At 37.0% G+C, this 27,712-nt stretch overlaps 1 protein-coding gene across 2 annotated transcripts in view; it reads right to left on the bottom strand.

The window, feature by feature from the left end:
• UGGT2 (UDP-glucose glycoprotein glucosyltransferase 2) overlaps positions 1-27,712 on the bottom strand; it is a 166,921-nt gene that overhangs the window by 129,145 nt on the left and 10,064 nt on the right. For both annotated transcript variants that reach the window (XM_079778742.1, XM_079778741.1), the window contains exons 5-9: positions 25,573-25,747; positions 22,339-22,435; positions 9,406-9,478; positions 6,899-6,999; positions 2,590-2,689 (exon numbers count right to left, since the gene is read on the bottom strand). In XM_079778742.1, coding sequence (XP_079634868.1) covers positions 2,590-2,689; positions 6,899-6,999; positions 9,406-9,478; positions 22,339-22,435; positions 25,573-25,747 — 546 coding nt within the window. The remainder of the gene's footprint in view (positions 1-2,589; positions 2,690-6,898; positions 7,000-9,405; positions 9,479-22,338; positions 22,436-25,572; positions 25,748-27,712) is intronic.

The following is a 27,712-nucleotide window of genomic DNA, read 5'->3' as shown; positions in this document are numbered from 1 at the left end:
TCTCACAAAGAGAAATTTTGCATGAAATTATCAATGTCATCATGTGTATCAATATAAACAGGTAATTTTCAAAATATTTTCACACAAACAATTTTGATTAATCTGGGATCTTTACCTTAGAACATCCTATATAATAAAAGGCTAATATGCAAATAGACCAAATGGCGGAACAACCAGAAAAACTGAACCAAACAACCAGTCACTATGATGTGTGCTGACCACTAGGGGGCGTGTGTGAAACATGGCGGGAGTTGTCTGCAGTGGGATGGTGGAGCAGGTGAACAGGGGCGCCAGACCAAGGCGGGGCACCGGTTGCTATCACTGGGGTGAGCCTCTGGTGGTTACTGAAAATTCTTTGCTCCTGTGCACCACAGTCCTGCCTGGTGCTCGCACCTACTGCCAGTGTCGGCTCTGCTTGCACCCGCTGCTGGCACAGGAGCCACCACTTGCACCCACTGCCAGTGCCGGCCCCGCTTGCACCCTCAGCTGGTGCCGGAGCCTGGTGCCAGTCCCAATCACTCGGTACCATCAGCAGGTGTGAGCAGCAGCTTCTCCACCTCCCCTTGCTCCTGAGGGGCAATCAGGACAGCAGTTGCCACTTGCACCCGCTGTTGGTACTGGCCCTGCTGGCACCCACTGCTGGCGCTGGCCCCAATCACTCCGCGCCATCAGCGGTTGCAAGCGGGGCCGGCGCTGTCAGCGTGTGGGAGCGGCGGTGGCAGGAGCGGGGCTGCTGGCAGACAGGAGACTGGGGGCCACAGCGGGAGGGGCTGGGCAGGGGTACAGAGGATGGGCCGAGACCCGCCCCTGTGCCTACTGCAGCCCCGAGGCCCACAGTTCCTTTCAAGGTGCATGAATTCGTGCACTGGACCCCTAGTAAGTTATAAAGTACTGATAATACTTACTTCACATATTCACTCCTGAATAGCTTATAAAAGAAATTTTTTAAAGTAGGACTATTACTTGACTTAACTCCTAAGAATGCTTAGTTATATATGTCAATTTTATGCACAGAAGAAAATGATTTAAAATTTAAAAGACAGTAAACACAAAGTTCTGCTTTAGGAACAACTCAAGCAGAAAGGTGTAACTTAAAACAATCCACAATAAGTGTGCGTAATCTCCTAAAAGTTAGTAGCATTTGTGAGAAATTACATAAATTTGATAATGCAAGTTTTTCATTAATTTAGTAAATATTTTATTTCAATAAACATTTACCAATTATTCACCGAGTGTTTTAGAGTTATGCTCAAGCTTACAATGTAGCCATTAACAGTGTTAGCATAGTTTGTAAATTTTTTAATAGCCAACTATGAATTAAAACTAGAGTGTAGCAGCTGAACCCCACAATAGTGGTACTAACTTACTGTCCAAAAGCGAATCAACTGTCTTCTTAAAACTAAAATTATTTTAACTTTATTTGTATTTAATTGAGTAATTTCAAAAGCTACTCTTAATTAGGAGCAATCTGGCTAAACATCATATTTATACACACATACATATTTTATGTTTCATAATACTGTCTTCTCAAACTTTTGGCTGTTTAAATTAAAATGGAAAGAGTCATATCAATATATTCATTCTTAATATTTAAATTAAGTGACAAACCTGTTTATTTTCAGGGTACCATGAAAAGGTTCTTGGTATCTTGTGGCCAACTATGTACTCTTTATTTATCTTACCAAGGTAAAGAATATCTAGATAGCATTCAGTAAATTGTACTGTGGACAAATGTACAAAAGAGTGTTTAAGACAAATAGAAGCCTAGCAAGCATGCACTGCTTAAGAAGGGATGCTGAGAGCCCAAGGATTCCTCTCAACAAACCACTATTGTTTCACTTGTCACATGTTGTATGCATTCAATATAAGCTAATTTACTTTATATTTTACTGGTTGCCTGTAATTTTACATTCTGTCATTCCAGATCCAAATACAAATGCATCGAAGTCCTGTGATTTTGTCAATCCTTACAATACCTGGAAACCTGAATTATCTGTATTGTTACCTTTAGATATGCCAATGTATTATCTAGTGAACTGAAAGATGTGTAAAATATAACAGTAACATTTCCGGAAGCAGTTCAATTAGATATCCTATTGGCAAAAAGTATTCCATAAGCTATTCCATACAATTAAGACCTTACTACTTATTTGGAATCTGAAATGGCAAGAAGATTTGGCTATACAATGGGCATAGGTTTATTTAGAATAATACTTTTCAACATCCTCCATGGTGAACAGAAAAAAAATTCCCTTTTTATTTACTGCTTAAACAAACTTTTTCTTGGATTGTCATGCCTCACTGTTTATATTTAATTATATGTATGTTTAATGAATTATTTTTTCCTTTCCATTTGCCTCTAATTCAAGAGTTCTATTTTGCAGTACATACACACATGCATATACAAGCCAATATTCTGCTCCGGTAAAAAACAACAACATACAAAACACAGAAAGATCCTGATTTCATAAACACTATTTATACTAGAATTAACTGACATCATTATGTTAAATGAAACCAGCTATTTTAATAAATTTTATGTAATGGAAAGAATTCTGGTCATAATCAAACTAATAAACTTTACTATACCTGGCTTTTATGGGGAAGTTCTGTGAAATGTCTTTCATTAACTTTAAGGCATCATAAACTGGAGTGGCCATTATTTGAGAAGCTGCTTGAAAACTAAGACCTAGAAGGGAAAAAAAACATTTAAAATTCTAGCATAATGCCATACCTTCATAGACATTTCCATGTAATATAAGTAATTTACTCAACCCCTCTGGCCATATATTCTTATATAGACATGAAGACACCCTTATATTAACAGTTTTCAAAAGTTTTAAGTGGAAAGGTATCACTTATTCCTACTAAGGTAAACTTCACATTTATAAATCAGTAATTATCATTTAATACTTAATATTTGTTTTCCACAAATTATAGTATAACTTCAAAAAGAGATATATGAAAAGAAATGTGGATGCAAAGCTATTTTTTTTCTATATTTAGGTTAAATAGGCAAGGAAAGGCTTTGATAAAAAAGAATGACAAGAGGAAGGAAAAAAAAGTTTAAAGAACCAATTCTGAAAAGAACTTTTAGAAGGACCCAATGTGTTTAACTCAGTAAATACTCTTTCAGTATTGTTCTACTTTTATACTACAATAAAAATAAAATCCTAAACTTAGCATTATTGTACTTGAAATGACAGTTCTATGAAAGAAAAAATGTTTGTAGCTTACTATAGGCAGTCTTCAATATGCCAGAAGCAAAGTAGAACTTAAATATTTTCACACAAAAAATGTATCTCATATATAAGTGCTCCACAAATACTGATGAATGAACGAGTGAATGAACAGTAAAATAACAAATAAGACTCTTTATGTTATGTTTCTTATTATTCTATTACTATTAAAGACATTTATAAGCAACATAATTTTTAACTGGTGTGCATACATTTAGGAATATATGCTTTTTTTATTGAGAAATCTTAAGAGTCATTACTTATATGATTGATATAACAACTTCTTTTGAGAGAAATATATGATCAAAGATGTTGCATAACAGCATTTGGCTGCACAATGTTATACCAAAAAAAGTACAATATAGTGGTAGAGGAAGAATTTAGGCTCTAAAATGAGATAGACCTGCTTGTTTTAGGTATTTTTGATATGTGCTTAATTATTTTGTGTGTCCATTTCTTGAAATTTCCTCTTCTGGGAGAGTGGGATATCTATATTTTATGAATTTAAAAAATTAGGATAATGCATATAATGAGCCCATTACTGTACTAAACACATAGTATTGGCTAATATTTTTATCATCATTAATCACCATCATTAATTACTATGACCATGGACAACTATCTTTTACTCAGGTTGATAGCACAACTAGTCTTCTAAAACTTCTTATAACATGAGTGTACTTCCCTTTCACATGACCAATTTTCTAATGTAATTTATTTGAAAGCCCCTGAAAATTCACTTATGAAATCAGAGTGCAAATAACAAGAAATTAAGTAACAGATTCTATTAACATTTTTGCTTTTGTCTAAATTGTTCCATACCTAGATGATTCATAAATTGCTACTTAAGGCCTACACTTTGACTCTAAAATCCAGACCCCTATTTTAAATGCCTTCTTGGTTTTACCACTTGGAAACTTCAACTGCAGCATGTTGAAATTGTGATAGTCCCGCTTCATCTTTGCCCAAACCTGGTACTCTTTAGTCTTCTATTTTCAGCAAATATCACCACAAAATTGTCCCTCCAGTTGGGCAAACCATGAATATAGCTGTTGTTCTGTTTTTAAAAATATATATTTTATTGCTTTTTACAGAGAGGAAGGGAGAGGGATAGAGAGCCAGAAACATCGATGAGAGAGAAACATCGATCAGCTGCCTCCTGCACACCCCCCCACTGGGGATGTGCCCGCAACCAAGGCACATGCCCCTGACCGGAATCAAACCTGGGACCCTTCAGTCCACAGGCCGATGCTCTTTCCACTGAGCCAAACCGGCTAGGGTTAGCTGTTGTTCTTGATATCTCCTTCTCCCTGCCATTCCATATTCAACATCTCACAAAGATTTTTTTATATTTTCTCTAAATAACCCACCTTCAAATTTATTCCAAACCCTTCTCAAATTTCAATTCAATCATCACTCTGGAGAAAGCCTCCCCTCTCTGTTCCCTTTTCCCTACCCCCACCACACCAATTAAGATCTTCTTGGCATATACCCTTCATAATCTATGTATCTTTACTTGGCAGCACTTAAAATGGTACTTTCTATATTGGTTTTTGAAATTATTCTGTTTATCTAAGATCCTTTGAAGGAAACATGGTTATCTGTTTTAACTCTTCATTTTATCTTCTGAATTTAATATTTTTCAAAATGTCAGCTGGAACCCATGAGTAACAGTGAAATCAAGTTAATGAGTAATGTGAAGTTTTTTTTCTAATGAAATATAGTAGAATAAAAGAAAGTTTTGTTGGAGTAGATAAAATGTAGTAAACATACATACTGTATGCTGAAGATTTTTTTTTTTTTGGTTTTGAGAATACTTAAGTATTCAGACATTATACACTTGTGTATGAGTCTCAATGTAAAGTATATTTACTACTATGTAGGTCTCAGCTCAAAATTATGAAACCATGGATGTAGGGACATGGCTGAAACCTAGCAGACACTCAATAAATTGTGTTAAATCAATCAAAAAAGAAAGAAAAGGAGAAAAGGTATTGATCACTCTCTCTTTCTTGAGCATGTGTTTCCTTAGCTTTATAATGTACTCTTCCATTCTCATCCTCCCACCATGTTTTCCTCATGGGACCCACTGTCCACACGGAGATGAGCACCACAGCACCCTTCCTTGTACACTGATTTGGTCACACTCCACTTTCAGTTAGCACCCCCTCCTTTTAAACAACTTGATGCTATGATTTTCAACTTTTAAAATCCTCTCCTTTTAGCTTAAGGACTTTATATTCACCCCACAACTAGCCCTTGTCATCTGGATATGTCACAATCACTTTTAAGTCAATCATTGTAATGCCAGTCTCATTTCTGGGCCCTATATTCAACACACAAACCTGCTTCCAGGCTTTATATTCTCTCAAAGCTGTAAATATTAACCTTTTGCACTCGGATGTCGAGTGTGACTCGACACGGTTAGCATTAGAATAAAGGAATCGAGAAAAAAAGCAAGCGAGTGCAAAGGGTTAATGCCATTTTTAACTCCTTTTATCTCCTAAATATTTGCCAAATCCAGCTCTCCTTTCGATTCCTCTACCATAGTCATGGTTCAACCCCTCATTACACTACTTCAGTGACGTCTTAATTAGGTTTTTTGTTTCTAGTCCATTCAAATCCCTTAAACAGAGACTACGAAGGTTAATTAAAAGTAAGCTGACTATGCGTATTCTCTGTTTACAAGCCTTCAAAAGCACTCTGTCAACTATAATTTCTAAAATATGGATCCCTTGGAGTACATTTTGAAGGAAAAGAAAGTAGACTGGGGCTTGCCTACAGCTGGAGGAATTGGGAGAAATGAGAGTGACTGTTAACATGTACATTACTTTCTCTTTGGAGTGATGAAAATACTCTAAATTTACTGTGGTGACAGTTAAAAATTCTGAAAATATACTAAAACCCACCAGGATTGGGCCTAAACGGGCAGTCGGACATCCCTCCAGGGGTCCCATATTGGAGAGGGTACAGGCTGGGCTGAGGGACACCCCCCCTCTGTGCACGAATTTTGTGCACCGGGCCTCTAGTATCTCAATAAGCTGTTATAAAGTTTTAAAAGTTGATGAGAGATGTGATGAAAGTTATGGATCACACAGAAAAACACGACCCCATTACCTACTAAAAATTACAAATAATAAAAAAGTACAAGCTGAAAAGAGTTATTGTTCAATCCAAACTAAATTTTGGCCATAAAATATCTGCTTATGGGATGCCAGCACAGAAGCTGTTCTAAGCGAATAGTAAAACATGCAATAGTCAGTCTATTAAGATCCAAATTTTAAATAGAAGAAAACTAATGATTAGATGTGATTTCTCCTGACCTACTAGTTAGGATTTTTAATCAATGTTATAGATTCCATGAAATGTGATTTAATATAGATAAATCAGTGTACACTTTAAAAATGATTAGATAATATCAAATAACTACACTTCATATAATTTTAAGTCTTATAGACATAAAAAATATAATTTGCTTGATGGATAACATTTTTATTAAATATTTATTTTCACAAGAAGTAATGTAATAATTTATATTATTTACATCATAATAATTATTTCTTTCTATAAAATAATTTATGTCATCATGTTATATAAAAGCTTATTTAATAAAACAGAGATCAGTTACCAAACTGCTATGTTAAAGTAGAATACTATACCTTGTAGTTCCCAGACTTTCAAAGGCATCATTTCTTTGCTACTCTCAATCAGGTATTTCTGGAATGCTGTCAGATTATCTCTGAGATCTGAGTATCTTTCTCTGCATTAAAGTAGTAAGTAATGTTAATTATCATCACCTACTATAAATCACTATTTAAGTAGTATGCTTTTGAAATTAACTCTTCCAAATTAGTTACAAACTAATAGTTCATCATTAAAAGAATAAATCATGATGCAACCATATCCACAGAACTTAAAAATAAATAAGGAGGGAGATATATGTCTATTTTTGTCAATATATAAAACAAAACAAAAAAACCTCTCTCAATTGTTAACATGCTAACATTACCTAAAAGGGTCCTAAGGGTGAGGGCTAAATTATTAGTTTTTATGTTATATACTTTTTATTTTAACATTTTATAAATTAAAAGTATTGCTTTTATAGTTTAAAATAAAAAATATTTTATAAGGAAAAACATAAATGCTCCCTATACAATCTTAGAGCTTACATGATTTCTGAAAAGTTCCATGTATAAAATGTATAAAAAATATAAGATAATTTTGCCTAATATTAAACACATCTAGGTATCTTTTAGAGAATGCCAAATAATAATGTAGTAGAATGACATTTTACTATACATACAATCTAAAGTATAATCTTCTATCTCTCATGAAATCCATGATGCCATTTCAGATTTAAATAGAATTCCTTTTAAAAAATACTTTAGCTACCATCACAACTTATAAAATAGATAATTTCAGGAGTAAAGAGAAATGAAGATATTAAAAAGTGAAATGAAAAGAAATATATAGAACATATATACAGAAATGCATTAATCTTATAGATAACAACAAATAAATATACTACAGTGTCAATATCTTGCGATTTGATTAAAATGTAGGACCACATATTGAAAATAAATCAAGATTGACTATGACTGGTCTCATAATGAAAAAGCAACAAAATTTCAGAAAAATTCACTACAAATTACATTAACCCCTCATTTCTCAAAATTTTAAGTAATGGAGTAATATTAAGTTTACCAGAGATATTGTTTTTCATATTTAATCATAATCAATAATTTTCACTGCTAAATTTATTTATGTAATTCAGGTCAAAATACATTATTCATACAATACCTTAAAGAAAAAATTATTTTTCCCTAAATCAATTGAGTAACAGTATAAGAACTAACTTTGAGTGTATCCTCTTAAAAAAACTAATATCCCAGGATTCCAAAGGCTTTTTGGAGGATGCACAATTTATTCCCATAAAAAGGTATGCTTAAAAAAGAACAGAACTATAGATTCTAAGATGTTGAGACACAGCTAAAAATGAAATAAAAATGTTTTGTTATCTACTAAATAAATACCTTAATTAGAATAAATCCATTTTGCAAGATGCATTAACTTTTTAAGGCCACTAGTATACCGCTTGGCCAATACAGTTTAGAGCTGTAACTCAGTCATCTGTATAAATTAGCATAGTCTCCAAAAATGTTCTCCTCACTCTATATGGTTATCTACTCACCAGAGTAGATAAGTGTCCTAAGTGTCCTTTATGTAATATTAAACATGAACTAAAGATATTAATAAAATCAGTCCTTTTGTTTTCATTAATTTTGCCTTTATATTGGAATCATAAACTTTCCCTTCTTGTAAATAAGAGAAAATATAAAGCTACAATGATCCCCATTCATGAATATCCAGAGAGTACTCACCATCCTATTCCTTGTCTTCAATCAGTAATGCAGGAAAAAAAGGGGGGCACAACTTTAATTGTTCAAAGTTTACTTAAACATGGATATGAAATTAAGATGAGACATTAAAAGCTTTTTAATATGGGAATCTGCAGCACAGAAATTTAGGGGAAGAAATTATTTTCTCTTCTTTTGAGGAGTAAAAATTATGATTTTTTTTCATAAAATATATATATGTATTTTAAATCCTCACCCGAGGATATTTTTCCATTGGTTTTTAAAGAGAGTGGCAGGGAGAGGGAAAGACACAGAGAAATATCAATGTGAGAGAAACACATCGATAGGTTGCCTCCAGCACGAGTCCTGACCAAGGCCTGGGCTGGGGAGAAACTTGCAACCAAGGTACGTGCCCTTGACTGGAATCGAACCTGGGACCCTTTGGTCCCCAGGTTGATTGATGCTCTATTCACTGAGCCAAACTGGCTAGGGCTCATGCTAAATATTAACCATGATTTTTGTAACCCATTATATCTATAAAATATTCTATAAGTTTTGATTTAGATTTTTTGCCAGAGATAATTTCGATCATTTTCAATTCCTATTGTCTAATCATACACTGTTGAATTAGTGATTACTTTTCAATTTTGTGCTTTTTTGTATTAACTGTGTATTACTTTTATAATAAAAACAATTATATGTGTATTTTTAAAATGTGAAACATAAGCCAACAGAGCATATTGAATTAGTTCCCATAAAAAGCACATGTAAGAGTATATTAATATAATTTTATTTCATTTCAGACTTACTTTAGTTTCCCAAAGAAAAATCCTTGAACTTCATTTGTTTCAATCTCACCTTCTACGGTGGTATTAGTCACAGCTATAATTGGGAAACAAACCAAAATAAAATAAAAACATTTTCAGAATGGAAAAACAGTATGTAATCAAATATCAGGAGACTTCGAAATAAAACTGAATGACATTTGTTTTACTTTGTGTTTCCTTCATGGATCAGATTAATGATACCTGCATGTGCACATGCTTGCATTCCTGATTGTGTACTCTTTATTTATTTATTTATTGTTTTTAAATTGAATTTATTAGGGTGACATTGGTTCACAAAACCATGCAGGTTTAAAAAAACAAAAAAAAAACACCATACAGGTTTCAAATGTACAATTCAAGAAAACCTCATCTGCACACTGTATCCCGTACCCATACCCCAAAGCAGTCTCTTTCTGTCTCCATTTATCACTACTTTGCCCACCTCCACCTACTCCCACCCTCTTCCCCTCTGGCTATCATCATACTATGGTCTGTGTCTATGTGCTATACAGTATGTATGTTTTTTTGCTTCATCTAGTCACCTTCTTTCATCCAGCCCTCCAACTCTTCTCCCCTGACAGCTCTCAGTCTGTTCCATGCATCCATGCATCTATTTCTATTTTGTTCACTAGTTTTTGCTCATTAGATTCCACACATAAGATTTTTGCTTAATCCCTTCACCTTTTTCACCCAGCCCCAAACCCCTCCCCTCTGACATCTATCAACCTGTTCTCTGTTATCTCTGAGTCTGTCTCTATTTTATTTGTTAGTTTCTTTGATTCATTAGATTCCACATATAAATGAAATCATACGGTACTGTCTTTTCTCTGGCTGGCTTATTTTACTTACATAATACTCTACAGGTCCTTCCATGCTGGTTTTCAGATTATTTGTCTTTAATTTTTGCCATTTTAATTATTATGTGTCTTGGTGTAGGCCTCTTTGGGTCCATCTTGTTTGGGACTCCCTGAGCCTCCTGGAACTGTGTCTTTTTCCTTCACCAGTTTAGAGTTTTCAGGCATTATTTCGTCAAATAGGTTTTTGATCCCTTGTTCTCTTTCTTCTTCTGGTATCTCTATGATGCAAATGTTACGCTTCATGTTGTACCAAAGGTCTCTTAAACTATCCTCATTTTTAAAAATTCTTTCCCCTTTATTGTTGCTCTGATTGGGTGTTTTTTAATTATTGATTTTATTTTATTGTTTAAAGTATTACATATGGTAGTACATATATCTCCTTTTCTTTCCCATTGACCTTTCCCCAGCCTCCCCTACCCACTGTCACATGCCCTCAACCCACCCAACCAGTGTCTTGTGTCCAGTGGATGTGCTTATATGCATGCATACAAGTCCTTTAGTTGATCTCTTCCTCCCCAACACTCCCCAGCCTTCTCCCTTTAATTTGACAGTCTGTTCGGTGGTTTACTGCCTCTGTATCTAACTTTTTGTTCATCAGGTTATAATGTTCTTTATTTTCCATAAATGAGTGAGATCATGTGGTATTTTTCTTTCAATGCCTGGCTTATTTCACTGAACATAATGCTCTCCAGGTCCATCCATGCTGCTGCAAATGGTAAGAATTCCTTCTTTTTTATAGCAGTGTAGTATTCCATTGTGTAGATGTACCATAGTTTTCTAATCCACTTATCTGCTGATGGGCATTTAGGCTGTTTCCAAATCTTAGCTATGGTGAATTGGGCTGCTATGAACATAGGGGTACATATATCCTTTCTGATTGGTGTTTCTAGTTTCTTGGGATATATTCCTAGAAGTGGGATTACTGGGTCAAATGGGAGTTCCATTTTTAGTTTTTGGAGGAAACTCCATACTGTTCTCCACAGTGGCTGCACCAGTCTGCATTCCCACCAGCAGTGCACGAGGGTTCCTTTTTCTCCGCATCCTTGCCAGCACATGTCTTTTGTTGATTTGTTGATTGGCATTCTGACAGGTGTGAGATGGTACCGCATTGCCGTTTTGATTTGCATCTCTTGGATAATTAGTGACTTTGAGCATGTTTTCATATGCCCCTTGGCCTTCCTTCTGTCTTCTTTCGAAAAGATTCTATTTAGGTTCATTGCCCATTTCTTTATTGGATCATTTATCTTCCTTTTATTAAGTTGTATAAGTTCCCTGTAGATGTTGGAGATTAAACCTTTATCAGTGATAACATTTGCAAATATGTTCTCCCATACAGTGGGCTTTCTTGTTGTTTTGTTGATGGTTTCTTTTGCTGTGCAAAAGCTCTTTATTTTGATGTAGTCCCATTTGTTTATTTTCTCTTTATCTTCCATTGCCCTAGGACAATGATGGCGAACCTATGACATGCGTGTCAGCACTGACACGCGTAGCCATTTCTGATGACACACGGCCGCTCAGGCGGCCGCATGCCGAGGATAAAACATTTGCTCCTCCTGAGGATGAAACATCTTCAAGACTCTAGTCACAAATGTTTCATCCTCCCCTATTAGACACTCTGTGCCGGAGGTCTGTAGGCCAAAACAACAGAAGTCCGGCACAGAGCGTCTAGTTCTGGGACTTCCGGTTAAGCCGGGATCTTTGCCTTCACTTCCGCTGGCAGAGCAGGGAGCAGCGGAACGCAGCGGGGGGACGCATCTCTGGGGGCCCTGCCATTACCAGTAACCAAATAACAGTTAACCACAGCAACCATTATCTACTGTTCTGGGGTGTCATGGATTTCTAATCCATCATTACTGAGATAAGTGAGGGGGAGGGTGGGAGAGGCGAGGGTTTGTGGCGTGCTATAGGTGCCGTTTCCCGCCGTTAGAAATAGCGGCAGCCATTTTAATTCACATAAGGAACACCATCTTGCTCCATAGTGCAGACTCCATTTCACCACTATTACTGTTGTGCATCCTTATTAACCCCTATTTCTGCTTATTAACCCTGCCCTTTCCTAAAAGAAAGTTATATGCACCATTTTGTGGTTAGTTAGGTTAGTTAACCCCTAATTGCCTGCAGGCCTAACAAGCTATCTATAATTCTATCTTCTGTCACTGCCCACCTGATGGAGAACCCAAAAAATAAAAAACTAAGGTTAAGTAAAGGGATGGTAGTAGCAGTGGCCGACCCTTTCAAGAGACATGGACCGAGATGTATGGCTTTATAGAAAAAAATGGCAGATCATTTTGCGTTCTATGTACTGAAACGGTAATAAACAGAACGTGGAATATAAATAGACATTTTGAAACTAATCATTCCCAGCTCTTGGAAAAAAGTGAGGATGAAAGGAAGGAATACACTTCCAGGCAGCTACACCTTTGTAAGAGCCAATCTAATTCCATCCTTAAATTTATGAAAGGCTCTACAAATTTAACATCTGCAAGTTTGAGCATTGCTCACTCTATAGCTCAGCATGGAAAAGCGCTCAGTGAGGGAGAATTTATTAAAGAAACTCTCCTAAGATGTGCACCAGTTCTATTTCACGATATGCAGAATAAATATGCAATTATTAAGAGAATATCTGAGTTACCACTCAGTAGAAATATCATAAATGACCAAATAATGAGACTGAACACAAACGTACAACATCAATTAAAGATAGACATAAGGAAGTGTAAATATTTTTCGATCTCTATTGATGAAAGTACTGATGTCACATCACATGCTCAGTTGGCCATTATTGGTCAATATTCTGATGGTCTCACAATGAGAGAAGAGTTGATGAAGTTAGTATCAGTGTCAACAAGTAAATCAGGAAGCGAAATATGTAAGGTTTTCATACAAACATTTCGTGACCTAAGCATTGGGGCACCAAATATGGTGGGGAAAAAAGTCGGATTTGTCAAATTGTTTACAGAAGCTATTGGACATCCGATTGTGCCTTTTCATAATATTATCCATCAGGAGGCTTTATGTGCCAAGGCAGGATTCACCGACTTAAACAACTTAATGTCAGTTCTTACAAAAATAGTTAATTTAATAGCTGCTCGCCCCCTTCACAAGCGAGAATTTTCGGCACGTTTACTGGAGGTTGATTCCACCTACAGTGGACTGCTGATGTACAATAATGTAATATGGCTGAGCCGAGGCAAAGTTCTTGAGTGCTTTGTGGAGTGCTTTGAAGAAATTAAGGTATTTTTTGACGATAAGGATCTGGGAAACTTTCCTCAGCTTAATGATGATAAGTGGGTCAACACCCTGATGTTTTTTACAGATCTCTCTGTTCATATTAATGAACTGAACTTAAAGTTACAAGGTTTTGGCAAAAGTATTGATGTTATGTTTGGATACATAAAAGCTTTTGAAAGTAAAGTTAAAATTTTCAAGCGAGATGTAGAAACTAAAACTTATAAGTATTTTCCTCGAGTAACAAAGTATTTTGAGAAGGCCAGTGCAGCTGTACAAAATGAAATGGAACTCTTGCATATGAAGTACCAGCATGTTTTAGACTCGTTACTTGACCAGTTTAGTGATAGATTTAGTCAATTTAAAAGTCTAGAACAGACCATGAAAATAATTAAGTATCCTGATGTAGTAGTCTACAGTAGTTTGGAATTAAATGGTTTCCAATGAATGCAAATTGATGATTTGGAGATGCAACTTGCAGAATTTCAAGACAGTATCTGGGCTCAGGTGTTTGTCGACTTGAGGTCAAAGTTTGAGAATCTGGAAAGGTGCTGCTTGGAGAATCAAGAGGAGTGCCACTACGAACAGGAAATTTGGAGTGCCTGGAACCGACTACCAGATACTTTTAGCACCCTGAAAAATATAGCAATGGCTTTACTCACAATTTTCCCTCTACATACTTTTGTGAGGCCTTATTCTCAGCGTTAAATAATATCAAAACCAAGAAAAGAAACAAATTGACAGATGAAGTTAGTAGCGCTTTCTTGGGCCTGAAGTGTACAAAATACCAACCTTCAATTGAAGATTTAGCCAATGAAATTCAGCAACAAAAAAAGTCACTAATAGGCAGGTTAAAGAATTCCCCCTCCCCCTCACTTATCTTAGTTCATGGCACCCCACACAAGCTAAATAATATCAAGACCAACAAAAGAAACCGACTGACAGATGAACAAAGAAGTCACTAAGCAGGTAAGTTAAATATTTAGTTTTTGGTTTATTAAATACAATTATATATAACAATTATACATTTATGTGATTTAAACTATAAATATCGCAAAATAATGTTTTTTCCTCAAAGTGACACACTACCCGAGTTATGCTCAGTTTTTTGGCGAAGTCTGACACACCAAGCTCAAAAGGTTGCCCATCACTGCCCTAGGAGCAGTATCGGTGAAGAAATTGCTTCGGCATATGTCTGAGATTTCTCTGTCTGTGGATTCCTCTAGTATTTTTATGGTTTCTTTTCTTATTTAAGTCCTTTATCCATTTTGAGTTTATTTTTGTGTATGGTATAAGTTGGTGGTCTAGTTTTATTTTTTTGCATGTATCTGTCCAATTTTCCCAACATCATTTATTGAAGAGACTGTCTTGACTCCATTGTATGTTCATGTCTCCTTTGTCAAATATTAATTGAGCATAGTGTTTGGGTCGATATCTGGGTTCTCTATTCTATTCAATTGGTCTATATGTCTGTTCTTGTGCCAGTACCAGGCTGTTTTGAGAACAGTGGCTTTGTAATACAGCTTGAAATCTGGTATTGAGATCCCACCTACTTTTTTCTTCTTTCTCAGGACTGCTGTGGCTATTCGAGGTCTTTTTTTATTCCAGATGAATTTTTGGAGAGTTCTTTCTAGGTCTGTGAAATATGCTGTTGGTATTTTAATGGGGAATGCATTGAATCTATAAATTGCTTTGGGTAGTATGGACATTTTAATGATGTTGATTCTACCAACCCATGAACATGGTATGTTCTTCCATCTGTTTACATCTTCCTCTATCTCTTTTTTCAGTGTCCTGTAGTTTTCCGCGTATAGGTCTTTTACCTCCTTAGTTAAGTTTATTCCGAGGTATCTTAATTTTTTTGGTGCGATGGTAAATGGGATTGCTTTTTTAGTCTCTCTTTCTGTAAGTTCACTATTGGTGTATAGAAATGCCATAGATTTCTTGGCATTAATTTTGTATCCCGCTACATTGTCGAATTCATTTATTAAGTCTAATAGTTTTTTGATGGAGTCTTTCGGGGTTTTTATATACAATATCATGTCATCTGCAAATAAGGACAGCTTTACTTCTTCTTTTACAATTTGGATGCCTTTTATTTCTTCTTCTTGTCTAATTGCAATGGCTAAAACTTCCAGTACTATGTCAAATAGGAGTGGTGAGAGTGGGCATCCCTGTCTTGTTCCTGTTCTTAGGGGAAATGGTTTTAGTTTTTGCCCACTGAGTATGATGTTGGCTGTGGGTTTATTATATATGGCTTTTATTATGTTGAGGTATGATCCTTCTATTCCCACCTTGCTGAGAGTTTTTATCAAAAATGGGTGTTGGATTTTGTCAAATGCTTTTTCTGCATCAATTGATATGACTATGTGATTTTTATCTCTCAATTTGTTTATGTGATGTATCATGTTTATTGACTTGCGGATATTTTACCATCCTTGTATCCCTGGGATAAAGCCTACTTGGTCATGGTGTATGATCTCTCTGATGTACTGCTGGATCCTATTTGCTAGAATTTTGTTGAGGATTTTGTCATCTATGTTCATGAGGGATATTGGCCTGTAATTCTTTTTCATTGTGTTGTCTTTATCTGGTTTTGGTATTAGGGTGATGCTGGCTTCATAGAAGGAGCTTGGAAGTGTTTCTTCCTCTTGAATTTTTTGGAATAGTCTGAGGAGGACAGATTTTAGTTCTTCCTTGAATGTTTGGTATAACTTCCTGTGAAGCCGTCTGGCCCTGGGCTTTTGTTTGCTGGAAGCTTTTTGATGACTGCTTCAATTTCTTCCATAGTTATTGGCCTATTGAAATGTGTAGATTCTTCCTGAGTTTTGGAAGGTTATATTTGTCTAGGAATATGTCCATTTCCTCCAGGTTGTCCAGTTTGTTGGAATAGAGTTGTTCATAGTATTTTTTAACAATCCTTTGTATTTCACTGGTGTCTGTTATTTCTCCTCTTTCATTTCTGATTTTGTTTATTTAGGTCCTCTCTCTTTGCTTCTTGGTGAGCCTGGCTAGAGGTTCATCAACCTTGTTTATCCTTTCAAAGAACCAGCTCTTGGTTTTGTTGATCTTTTGTATTGTGTTTTTGGTCTCTATGTCGTTTATCTCCACTCTAATCTTTATTATTTCCTTCCTTCTGCTTACACTGGGCTTTTCTTGTTGCTCTATTTCTAACTCTTTGAGTTGTAGGGTTAGGTAATTTATTACCATTGTTTGTTTTTTGCAGTAGGCTCTTCCCTCTCAAGACTGCTTTCACTGTGTCCCATAGATTTTGGATTGTTGTGTTTTCATTGTCGTTTGTTGCCATGATGTTTATTTTGATTGGGTGTTTGTTTCTACTTGTCTTCCAAATTGCTGATTTGATCCTCTGCTTCATGTAACCTACTATTTATTTCTTCTAGTGTATTCTTCATTTCAGATATTGTATTCTTCATTTCTGTTTCTTTTTTATGGTTTCTATGTTCTTTTTCATGCTGTTAAGTTCTCACTAAATTCTTTGAGCATCCCTATAACCATTTTTGGAACTCCATATCTGGTAAATTGTTTGCCTCCAAATCATTTAGTTCTTTTGTGGAGATTTCTCCAGCTCTTACACTTGGGGAATGTTCTTTGTCTCCCCATTTTTGTTGCCTCTTTGTGTTTGTTCCTATGTATTAGGTCAATCTGCTATGTCTCTGTAGGATGGCTTTATGTAGTAGGCATCCTGTAGGACCCAATGGCGCACTCTCCTTGATCACATGCGCTGGGTGCTCCAGGAATGTCCCTTGTACAGGGTATGTGATCCTTCTGTTGTAATTGAATCTTGACTGCTGTTGGTCTGTTAATGTGTGGGCAGGACCCTCAGGCTGGCTGATTTTGAGGATTGACTCCAACCACAGTGAATGAGCTGCAGTATAGGTATTGATCACACAAAGCATATTTTGCCTCAGCGGGGTCTCATGCCTGCTTAAATCTCTCTTTAGACATGCATCTTGTGGGGCCAATTAGAGCCTGCTCAGATGTTGTCTGAAGCCACTGGGTATATCTGTTCCAGGGCCTTTTGGTAGGGAGCTGGAGCAGGTCAATGCCAGACGTTGCCTGTAAGTGGCACTGGGCATCCTGTTTGAAGTTACAAAGCAATCCACAGTTTGTGGTTGCCTCTGCTGGGCCTTGGTGTGCATGAAAATGACCAACCTTCACACCAAGGCCGGCTTCCACCAGCACCAAGCCCAGGGACTGGTCAACAAAAGGCCCAAGGTACCCCGAGATCTGCCTCTGGTGGTACACAAGTTGCATGAGGTAGGTTTTCAGTGAATCGCCAAGTAGGCATGAGTGGTGTTTACCTGATTGATACATGTTTGAGCAAGGTGCCAGTGCTGGTTATGAGGCCACTCAGCCAAAGTCCTAGGGTATAGCAAGTCTAGCTGTACCCCTGATGTATGCCCACAAACCTATTTGGTGAGATGGGGTCACAGGGAGTTGTCAGGGTGAGGTCAGCAGAGTTTATCAGGCCCAAACAAACTAAGGGAAGGCTCTGCACCAGTCTGGTGTGGGAGAAAAAAATGGTCCAGGTCTTAGAACCACACAACTCAGCCTATCCCACAGTTTGCCTGGAGCCTGAGCTCAGCAGGGTGAGGCCCCAGTGGGAGTCGTATGGTGGGGCCACCAGGAGCCCAGAAGGGGGAGCTAGCAGATCTCCCATGTTGGGGAGGCTACCAAGCTCAGGTTCACAGGAAAGTGTGGGGCATTGCAATGGCTCCAAAGCCATACAACTCAGTCACTAATACCCCCTGAGTCTGCCTGGACCACTACACTCTGGCATGGGTAGTTGACTCTTCAGCAGGGTGCAAGCTCCAAAGGATGGGGCCACTGGGAGTCTAGTGAGTGGAGCTATTCCATTCCCCCAGGCTAATGCCATAAAGAGGAGAGTGCTGCACCCAAGAAAGATTACATTCGCTCTGTGGGTGAAGGACTCTACCAGAATCCAGAATGAGATTTTGTGCACTCTCTTTTTAAATGGGCTTTATTAAATAGTTAACCATTAAAAAATGTTCTGTTTTATAACCAGAATGATAAACCAAAGGGCCTGAAACAAATCTTGAATTGAGATCTTAAACCAGGAAAGAGATCCAAGCCCTAATAAATATAGTTCTTGCACATTTCTCATGCCTTTAAAAATAATCAAGAAATCTTTAGAAAAAAACTCATGGTCTCAAAATATAAAGATGTAATGTTTTATATTCCTATCCCTTACCCTCACTTCTTCTTTACTTACCAATAACTGCACTTACCAAGTGCACTGAGTGGTATATACAAAAGGCATTTGGGATTATAAGAATTTGTGACTTCTTACAGCATAGGGTTGCTCTCTAACAGAGTCTGTCAGAGCTCATCAAGTAAACTCCTTCCTTACTCTTATGAAGGTCTGGATCTCTAGAACTACAACAAAAAACCTTTGGTGCTTTGATGTAGTCTTCCTTTCCCTCCTTTTCATTCATCAAGCAAATATATTGACTGGCTACTATGATGCCTAATGCCTGCTGGGATAGACCCCAGAAATAGAGACACAAACTCCACTTGGTGGAAAGGAGAGAGACAAATAAACAATTTTAATAGAGTGTGTGAAACTTTTCTGAAAGAAAGCACAGGCCCTATGGAATATAGAAAAGGAAAAACCATCCTCTGACAAAACAAGAAAACAGGCAACCATCTCAGAGGTACTGACTGGCGTATGTCTGAAGAGATGAGTAGGCCTTAGATGAAATGAAAGAGGTGGGATAAAGGAGGAAGGTGTCACCAAAAGGAATGGCAAATGCAAAGAGATGAAAGTACTCTGTAGAGGCCATAAAGGCTTGGCATGGAGTCACACATGGATGTAACCAGGGAACATGAAGTTATTCTGTATAGTTTAGTGTTGCAGGATCAGATGATATAAATGAGAGGGCCGAGGGAGAGTGATAAGGCAGAAAGAAGCCAGTGTGTGAACAGCTTTCTTTGCTATGCTTCTGTGCTTGAATTCAGGAGGGAGGTTACAGGAAGCCACTAAGTGATTTTAACGAGTGAAGTCACAAAGTCAGATTTTCATGACAAGAAACCCAATCTTAAAGCACTGTGGAGATTAAACTGACTAATCTATTTTGGAGGTTTTGGGGGTTGAGGGTACTGAAGACCAAAGATCAGAGAGAAGGCCAGTTAGAAGCTAATACATGTACACAGAGGAAAAAAAGAACTGAACTAAAGGAGTGGCAACTAGAATGGAGAGACAATATATTCTAAATCCTATATAATAAAAGCCTAATATGCTAAGTGTCTGACCATTTGTTTGACCATTTGACCAGTTGCTATGATGTGCACTCACTACCAGGGGGCAAATGCTTCCACTGGTAGGTTAACTTGCTGCTTTGGTCCAGCTGATCAGGACTGGGCGAAATGGGCCGGACACGCCCTGGAGCTCTCCTGTGGTCCCTCCCTGGCCCCAATTGTGTACTGGCGGGGTCTCTCAGCCTGGCCTGAACCCTCTCACAATCTGGGACCCTTTGGGGGATGTCAGAGAGCCAGTTTCAGGCCAATCCCCACAGGCCAGGCCGAGGGACCCCACTGGTGCATGAATCCGTGCACTGGGCCTCTAGTATACATATAAAAGGGTGATGACAGAATTTAGTATGTAATTTGTAATATAGATAATATATGTAATATAGATAATACATGTGATCACCTCATTTTTCATTATTATTTATTATGTTTTTATCGTGTATGTTTTTAGAGAGAGAAGGGAGAGAGATAGAAACAGTGATGAAAGAGAAATATTGATCAGTTGCCTCCTGCATGCCTCCTACTGGGGATTGAGCCCAAAAGCCCAGCATGTGCCCTGACCAGGAATCAAACCTTGCCTCCTGGTGCACGGGACAATGCTCAATCCACTGACCTACACCAGCCTGACATCACCTCACTTTTTAAAGAAAATTCTACAAGCTCAAAGAAAGGTTGAAAATGCCTTATGTTACTATACTAGTATATGTTACATATGTCTTAAAAAAGAGTAGGCATTAAATAAAATGACTTAAATAAGGTACCAAATTATATAGCATTATAAAACTACTAGAAGCCCGATGCACGAAGATTCGTGCAAGAATGGGCCTTCCTTTCCCTGGCTGCCGGCACTGCCTTTCCGCGCCGGCACCGCCTTTCTGCTCCGGCCCCGAAGCCGCCTCTTTCCACTCCGACCCCGCCTTCCCACGCTGCCCAGAGGCCCTGAGCGGCTGGGGTGGTGAGGAATGCCCCCGGCCACTCGATGCATGCATATGCAAATTAACCCGCCATCTTTGTTGGGTTAATTTGCATACTCACTCCTGATTGGCTGGTGGGTGTCGCGAAGGTACAGTCAATTTGCATCTTTCTCTTTTATTAGTGTAGATACGTAACCATATAGAAATGTATAAAATCTGAATATTATTTCTACTATACTTTTCCAGCAACTCTTTAACTAACAAGACTTAAATCACAGTAATACAGATCTTTATTGGGAACACATTCATTAGGAGCAGCCACAGCTAAGTCTACATCAGGGCAGGCTTTCAGGACCAGATCCTGAACAGAAAAACAAAGTTGAAGCAGAAGCCACATCTGAGAGCATATAAAAGAATTTAAAACTCTTAATGAAGAATAAGATATAAATTTCTGATGAATGAGGTAATAAAAGATTTTCATAAGTATATGAAACTTCTTTAGTTTTTCTTTGATCTCCAGAGTCCTTTGTCTAGAGCATTCATTTAGTACCCAGGACTACAAGCAGATTAGTTTGTAGATCAAAAATCTAACCAAGCTACTTCATATAAACAAATATCCCCCACCCCACTTCAAGAAAGAAAATAAAAAATGCCATCAATCTAATTTCATTATAAATAAACTAGAGGCCTGGTGCATGAAATTTGTGCATGGGTGTGGTCCATGGCCTGGCCGGCGATTGAAGCGTGAGCATCTAGCATGGAAGGGCAGGTCCCAGCTGACCTCTGGGCCACCCAGCGGCGCTGCACGGAAGCCGGGCGGGCAGTGCACTCTCTCCTGGCTGGCCTCACAGACCGGCTCCTGTGTGAACCCACAGGGAGCCCGATCAGCCCCTGTGGTCCCAGTGGCTATGGCCCAGCTCACCCGAAAGAGGCCACGCGGGTGGGCTCCTCACAGGTGCCCAGCACCTGAACACGGGGGCTTCTCCGGCGCACAAGCCATGGCAAGAATGAGTAGCAGGAGTGAGAGTGAGCTCGGCGGACATCCCGCATTCTCACTGCACCTTCATCCCCGTCACCCCCACCCTCAGGTAGCCAGCGAGTGAGTGGTCTCAGTGCATCGCCAATGCCCACCATGTTCCGTGCCGCCCCCTGGTGGTCAGCACATGTCATAGTGAGCAGTCGAACTCCCGGTCAAGGCGATAATTTGCATATTAGGCTTTTATTATATAGAATACTTCAGACAAACATTCCTAAGGCAAATGAGTTACTGATGAATTTCAGATTTACTGAGCTATTGATCTCCTTTGATCTCTTAGCCCTCTCACTCTCACCCTGGTGGGTGGCTGGGCACATTAGGCATGTCAGAGCTCCTGGGCCAGTCACCTGAAACCATAAGCATTTTTGCCTAATGCCTCAATGTGCCTTATGTTATCATTTTAAAATACATTTCTAAAAATGGTTGGTAATCCATTGGGTGTAAGCAAAACTCCAAACTCAAGAAAAATATGTCTACCCCGTCAACAGCCTCTTTTAACACGAGAATTTTAGTTATGAAAATTTTTTAAAAACAAAAGGATATAAGCCTCCAAATTTTCATTCTACTCAAATACAGAGAGAAAACTTACTTTTAACTTGAGTATCATCCAGTGTTTTGTATTCTGTACTCTTAATTGCTAACTCCACACCATATCCAGATAAGTACATTTTCCGTGAGGTTGGTTTCTGTTCAAACATAGATTTTTTTTTTAAAAAAAGAGAAAATACTCTAATATCTTGTTTTCATTTCAGTATAACTGTGTATTAGGATATTAGGGTAAATTACTAATAAAATATTTAAATCTCTATAAAAATTACTTGGGGGATATTTACACTCTCTCTGGACAGTCTATCAAGGATTTGGTTGATGACAACTTCTTTCTAAAAGCTTTGTCATGACTATACTGTTTTAATTTCTCTTTTATGATGAAAATATATCTTATATTTTCTTATTTTACCCTGGTACCTTCCTCTCTCCCCCATGAGTTAATTAACAAGGATCTAATACAATCAAGTGTCAATAAAACTGTACTGTTTTTGGGAACCACAGAAGATTTGCTAAATCAGCAAATGGCATTCATTTGCTAGTTTTCTAGATGTAGAACAACTGAAGTGTTGCCAAAAGCAAATACTGGAAAGTAGACACAAAGGAGACAAAAAAAACTCAGTGCCTTGAACAGCCTGATTAAATTTTTCTCCATTATTTCTCAATGACTGAAATATACCAAATGCCACAAATTTTTATCTATTCTTGCAATAAAGGGTAACAATTGCCTAAAACTGAGTTATCTGAAGAATTTAAAATCAGAATTTTGGTATCTCATTTCCCCCTTCCAATAAAGGACAAATATTAAATGTACTTTATCAAGGAAGAGAAGTCACCATCTTTTTTTCTAAAGGTAAGCAAGCTGAATGCATATACATAATATTGTTGAAGATGTCTAAGTTTCTTTATAGCTTCTGGACTGAAATTCTTATCAGTTGTGCTACAATCATTATAATTTGGCATATTCTTTCAAAGGTTAGGAAACCAGTTTAACCTAGCACTCAGCAAAGTTCCTTGAAAATGTTCTGTGTCTTTGCTTAATTCAGGTTTGCATAGGGGTAATTTTGCAACCCTAAACATGACAGAGGAAGAGGCAGAAATCAGAGGGAAGGAGAATCTTACAAGCATATTATTCTTTTCATTCTCTTCTTTCCCCTCTAAAGTTCTTCCTCAGTTTTAAAAATGGTAAGTATATTACCAGAGTGACTATTCCTGGACTGTTCTATTTCCAAATAAGATGATGTAAGAATTAGTTTCAGATATGCAGACAAGTATCTAATACTGCTGCCCACACTAAAATTTAATTTGCTAATTTTTCAGGCATATGCTATAATGAAAGATAGCATGAGAAAACTAGGTTGTTTATAATTATAGTAATCTGACGAAGTTGAAAATCTTTTAAAGTCTTTTCAATTTTATACAGCTCAATTTAAAAATACACTGTGACTATCCACCCACAAAGACAATCAGTTGGTGGCTAAGTGAACCAAAGCTCTAAGTCCACATATTTTCTTACAGTTCATAAAAGAAATGTAATTTCACATAACCAATTTCCATGATAAGTTCTGGAGTATTATTAGTTCCTCAGTTATAAAGATAAATGTTTATTAAATCCATATTTACTTTCTCCATATGAAAATGTATTAATATAAAATTTGAATTATAGTTTAATAAATTCAGGTTTGCAAACCAAAAATGCTCATAGGCTAAATCAACTGGTGAAAAAAAATCTGTATTCTATTTCTTCTTTCCACACAAAAATGTATCTGTTCAAAAAGTATCATAAATAAGTCTATTTTTATTAAAATTACATGTTGATTAGACTGACAATATAACTATTTTGATTGCACAATATTTCACTCATTAAATGGAAGGCTATAATTTGATGTTACAAAGTGCCCAGAGAGTTTCAGTATGATAAAGTAGCCAGTATGATTTTACAGAAGTATATTTAATAGTCATATTCTCCAAAGAATAACTAGGGACACTGATTCTCAATAGATGAGCATACCTTCTGGGGCCATATTAGAATCACTTGGGAGACATCGTTTTAAAAAGATATATGTTTATCTTTCTCAATCTCCAACTTCCATTCCTATTCTGATATAATTGACATATAACACTATATAAGTAAGTTATATAACATAATGTTTTGATCTATGTATATGTATATTATGAAATGATCACCACATTAAGTTTAGTTAACATCCATACCCCACATACAGTTGTTTTTTTCTTGTGATGAGACTTTTAAGATCTACTCTCTTAGCAACTTTCCAATATATAATACATTATTGTTAACTATAGTCACCATGCTGTACATTGCATTCCCAGAATTTGTTTTCTTTATAATTGGCAATTACTTGGATTTGATAAAAAAAAAAAAAAAAAAGGCAATAAAAGCAAAAGTAAACAAGGGGAACCACATCAAACTAAAATCCTTTGCAGAGAAAAGGAAACTAACAAAATAAGGCAACCTATGCAATAGGGAAAAATATTTGCAAATCATATATCTGATAAGGGGTTAATATCCAAAATATATAAGGAACTCATGCAACTCAATAGCAAAACAAACAAAAATCCCAGTCCAATTCAGGCAAAGGACCTGAATAGACATTTTTCTAAAGGAAACATGCAAATAGCCAACAGGTACATGAAAAAATGCTCAATATCACTAGTTATCAGGAAAATGTAAATCAAAACTACAATGAGATATCACAACAGCTGTTAGAATGGCTGTTATTAAAAAAAAGAGATAAGTTTTGGTGAGGATGTAGAGCAAAGGGAACCCTTGTGCACTGTTGGGAATAGAAATTGCTGTTGCCAGTATAGAAAAGATATAATGGTTCCTCAAACAATTACAAATCGAGCTAAATAGAACTCTCATATACTCCAGCAATTCTACTTGTGAGTATATATCACAAGGAAGTGAAAGCACTATCTAGGAAAGATATATGCAACCCCATGTTTACTGCAGCATTACTTAAAATAGCCAAATATGTGAATAATCTACTTGTCCATCAATGGATGAATGTATAAAGAAAATGTAGTGTGTGTATAAAATGGAATATTATTCAGCCTTAAAAAAGAATGAAATCTTGCCATTTGGTACAATATGAATGGTCGGAACGTGAGGGTATTGTGCTAGTGTGATAGTTGTGTCAGTTTTAAAAAATCTTTAAATTACATTCCTAATGGAAATTATTATGTAAAATCTAGTAAGATCATGAAATGTATTTTTATACCCAAAATAATCTTAAATAAAACAAACATGTACCTGAATATAATGACGAAGAACATACAGAATTTCTCCATTTTGAGCTTTTTCAGACAATACTGTGTGAAATTTACCAAACGATCTGGTACCCATTTCTGCATAGAGAATAATCACTGGTAAGTTCTCTTTATTTGTAGGAAATTTATGATCCCCTTCAAAAAGATAAGGTCTGGGCCTGAAATGGAAAAAAACAAACACACACAAAAAACCCCACATAAACTTTTAAAAGAACTGAAAGTAAAGAGCATATGAGAAATATATCATGACACTTTATAATTTACTAGAGGCCCAATGCATGAAATTCATGCAAGAGTAGGCCTTCTTTCCCCTGGCTGCCAGCACGGGCTTCCCTTTGGCATCCGGGACCCGGGCTTCCCTCTGGCATCCAGGACCCAGGCTTCCCTCACAGCCCCGGCTTCGTCTGGAAGGTCATCTGGTCTAATAAGCATATTACGCTTTTATTATTATAGATAGGAATATAATATATATAATGTATATATATTATATTCCTATCTATACACATATATTATCACAGAAAAAGAATTTAAATTTCCTGTGGCACTTTGTGCACATAACTTCTAAGTGACAGAAAAAAAAGCAATTTGGTTAACTCAAAATTGAATATGAAAAGTATTTTCTTTTCCAACAAGGTTCACTGTCTTTAATCACTAACATAATAGCAACATAATTTTCAATTAAATAAAATTTATATTTTCTTCAATTTATATACAATTTTTATTATTATAGCTTCACATTTCATTTTCAACTATTTAAAAATCAAAAGCACTATATCATACAAAGATTGTTAGTACTTAATATAGGGTGGGACGAAAGTAGGTTTACAGTTCTAAGTACTCAAAACAGAGTTGATTCTTGTATTATTAATTATTGTATTATTTTCCACACAAACAAGTGTAAACTTACCTTTCCCCCACCCTATATAAGTAACAATTCATTAAATCCTCAAGTATAATTAAAGAAACATTAAAAAAAAGTGAAAAAGAGCCCTGGCCAGTGTGACTCATTTGGTTGGGCATTGTCCCCATGTTCTGAAAGGTGGCAAGTTTGATTCCCAGTCAGGGCACATGCCCAGGTTTGGGGCTCGACTCCTAGTCGGGATGCATGCAGGAGGCAGCCAATTGATGTTTTCTGCCTCACATCAACGTCTGTCTGCCTGTCTGTCTGTTTCCCCCTCTCCCTTCTTCTAAAAAAAAAAATCAATAAAAACATATTTTAAAAAATTTAAGAAGTGAAAAAGAGCCTTGGCCGATGTGGCTCAGTTGGTTAGTGTGTCGCCCTGATATGCTAAGGTTGCAGGTTTGATTCCCGGTCAGGGCACATGCCCAAGTTGTGAGTTCAATCCCCAGTAGGGTATCGTATGGGAGGCAACTGATGGATGTTTCTCTCCCACATCAATGTTTCTCTCTCCCTCTCCCTCTTCTTTCTTCTCTCTCTAAAATCAATAAAAACATGTCCTCAGGTGAGGATTAAAAAAAAAAGTGAAAAAGAATGTTAAACTAGATGAAATTATTAAAATCTTTCTCTTGCCCTAGCCGGTTTTGCTCAGTGGATAGAGCACTGGCCTGTGGACCAAAGGGTTCTTGTCAAGGGCACGTGCCTTGGTTGAAGACTCCTCCCCTGCCTGGGCCGTGGTCAAGGCTTGTGCAGGAGGCAATCAATCGATGTGTTTCTCTCACATCAATGTTTCTCTCTGACTTTCCCTCTCCCTTCCACTCTCCCTAAAAATTAATTGAAAAACGTGCTCTGGTGAGGATTAACAAACACGCAAACAAACAAAATATTTCTCATTAATTTCAACTGATAAGTTTGAACTCGTATGAGACAAAGTTAAGTGGCTTATCATTAAAAATTTGAGTTTTATCAAATCAGTACTGTAGAAGTACATTTAGTAATTTTTTTAAAAAATTATTTATTGGTTTTAGAAAGAAAGGGGGAGAGAGGTAGGTGGGGAGAGAGTGACAGACATTGATTTATTGTTCCACTTAGTTATGCATTTATTAGTTGCTACTTATATGTGCCCTGACCAGGGATCAAACACACAACCTCAGCCTATCAGAGTGACACTCTAACCAACTGAGCTACCTGGCCAGGGAACATTTAGTAATCTATATAGGGTATC

The sequence above is a fragment of the Cnephaeus nilssonii genome, assembly GCF_951640355.1.
Source record: "Cnephaeus nilssonii genome assembly, chromosome: 8".
Taxonomy (NCBI): domain Eukaryota; kingdom Metazoa; phylum Chordata; class Mammalia; order Chiroptera; family Vespertilionidae; genus Cnephaeus; species Cnephaeus nilssonii.
This window is presented reverse-complemented; position numbering and strand designations above follow the sequence as displayed.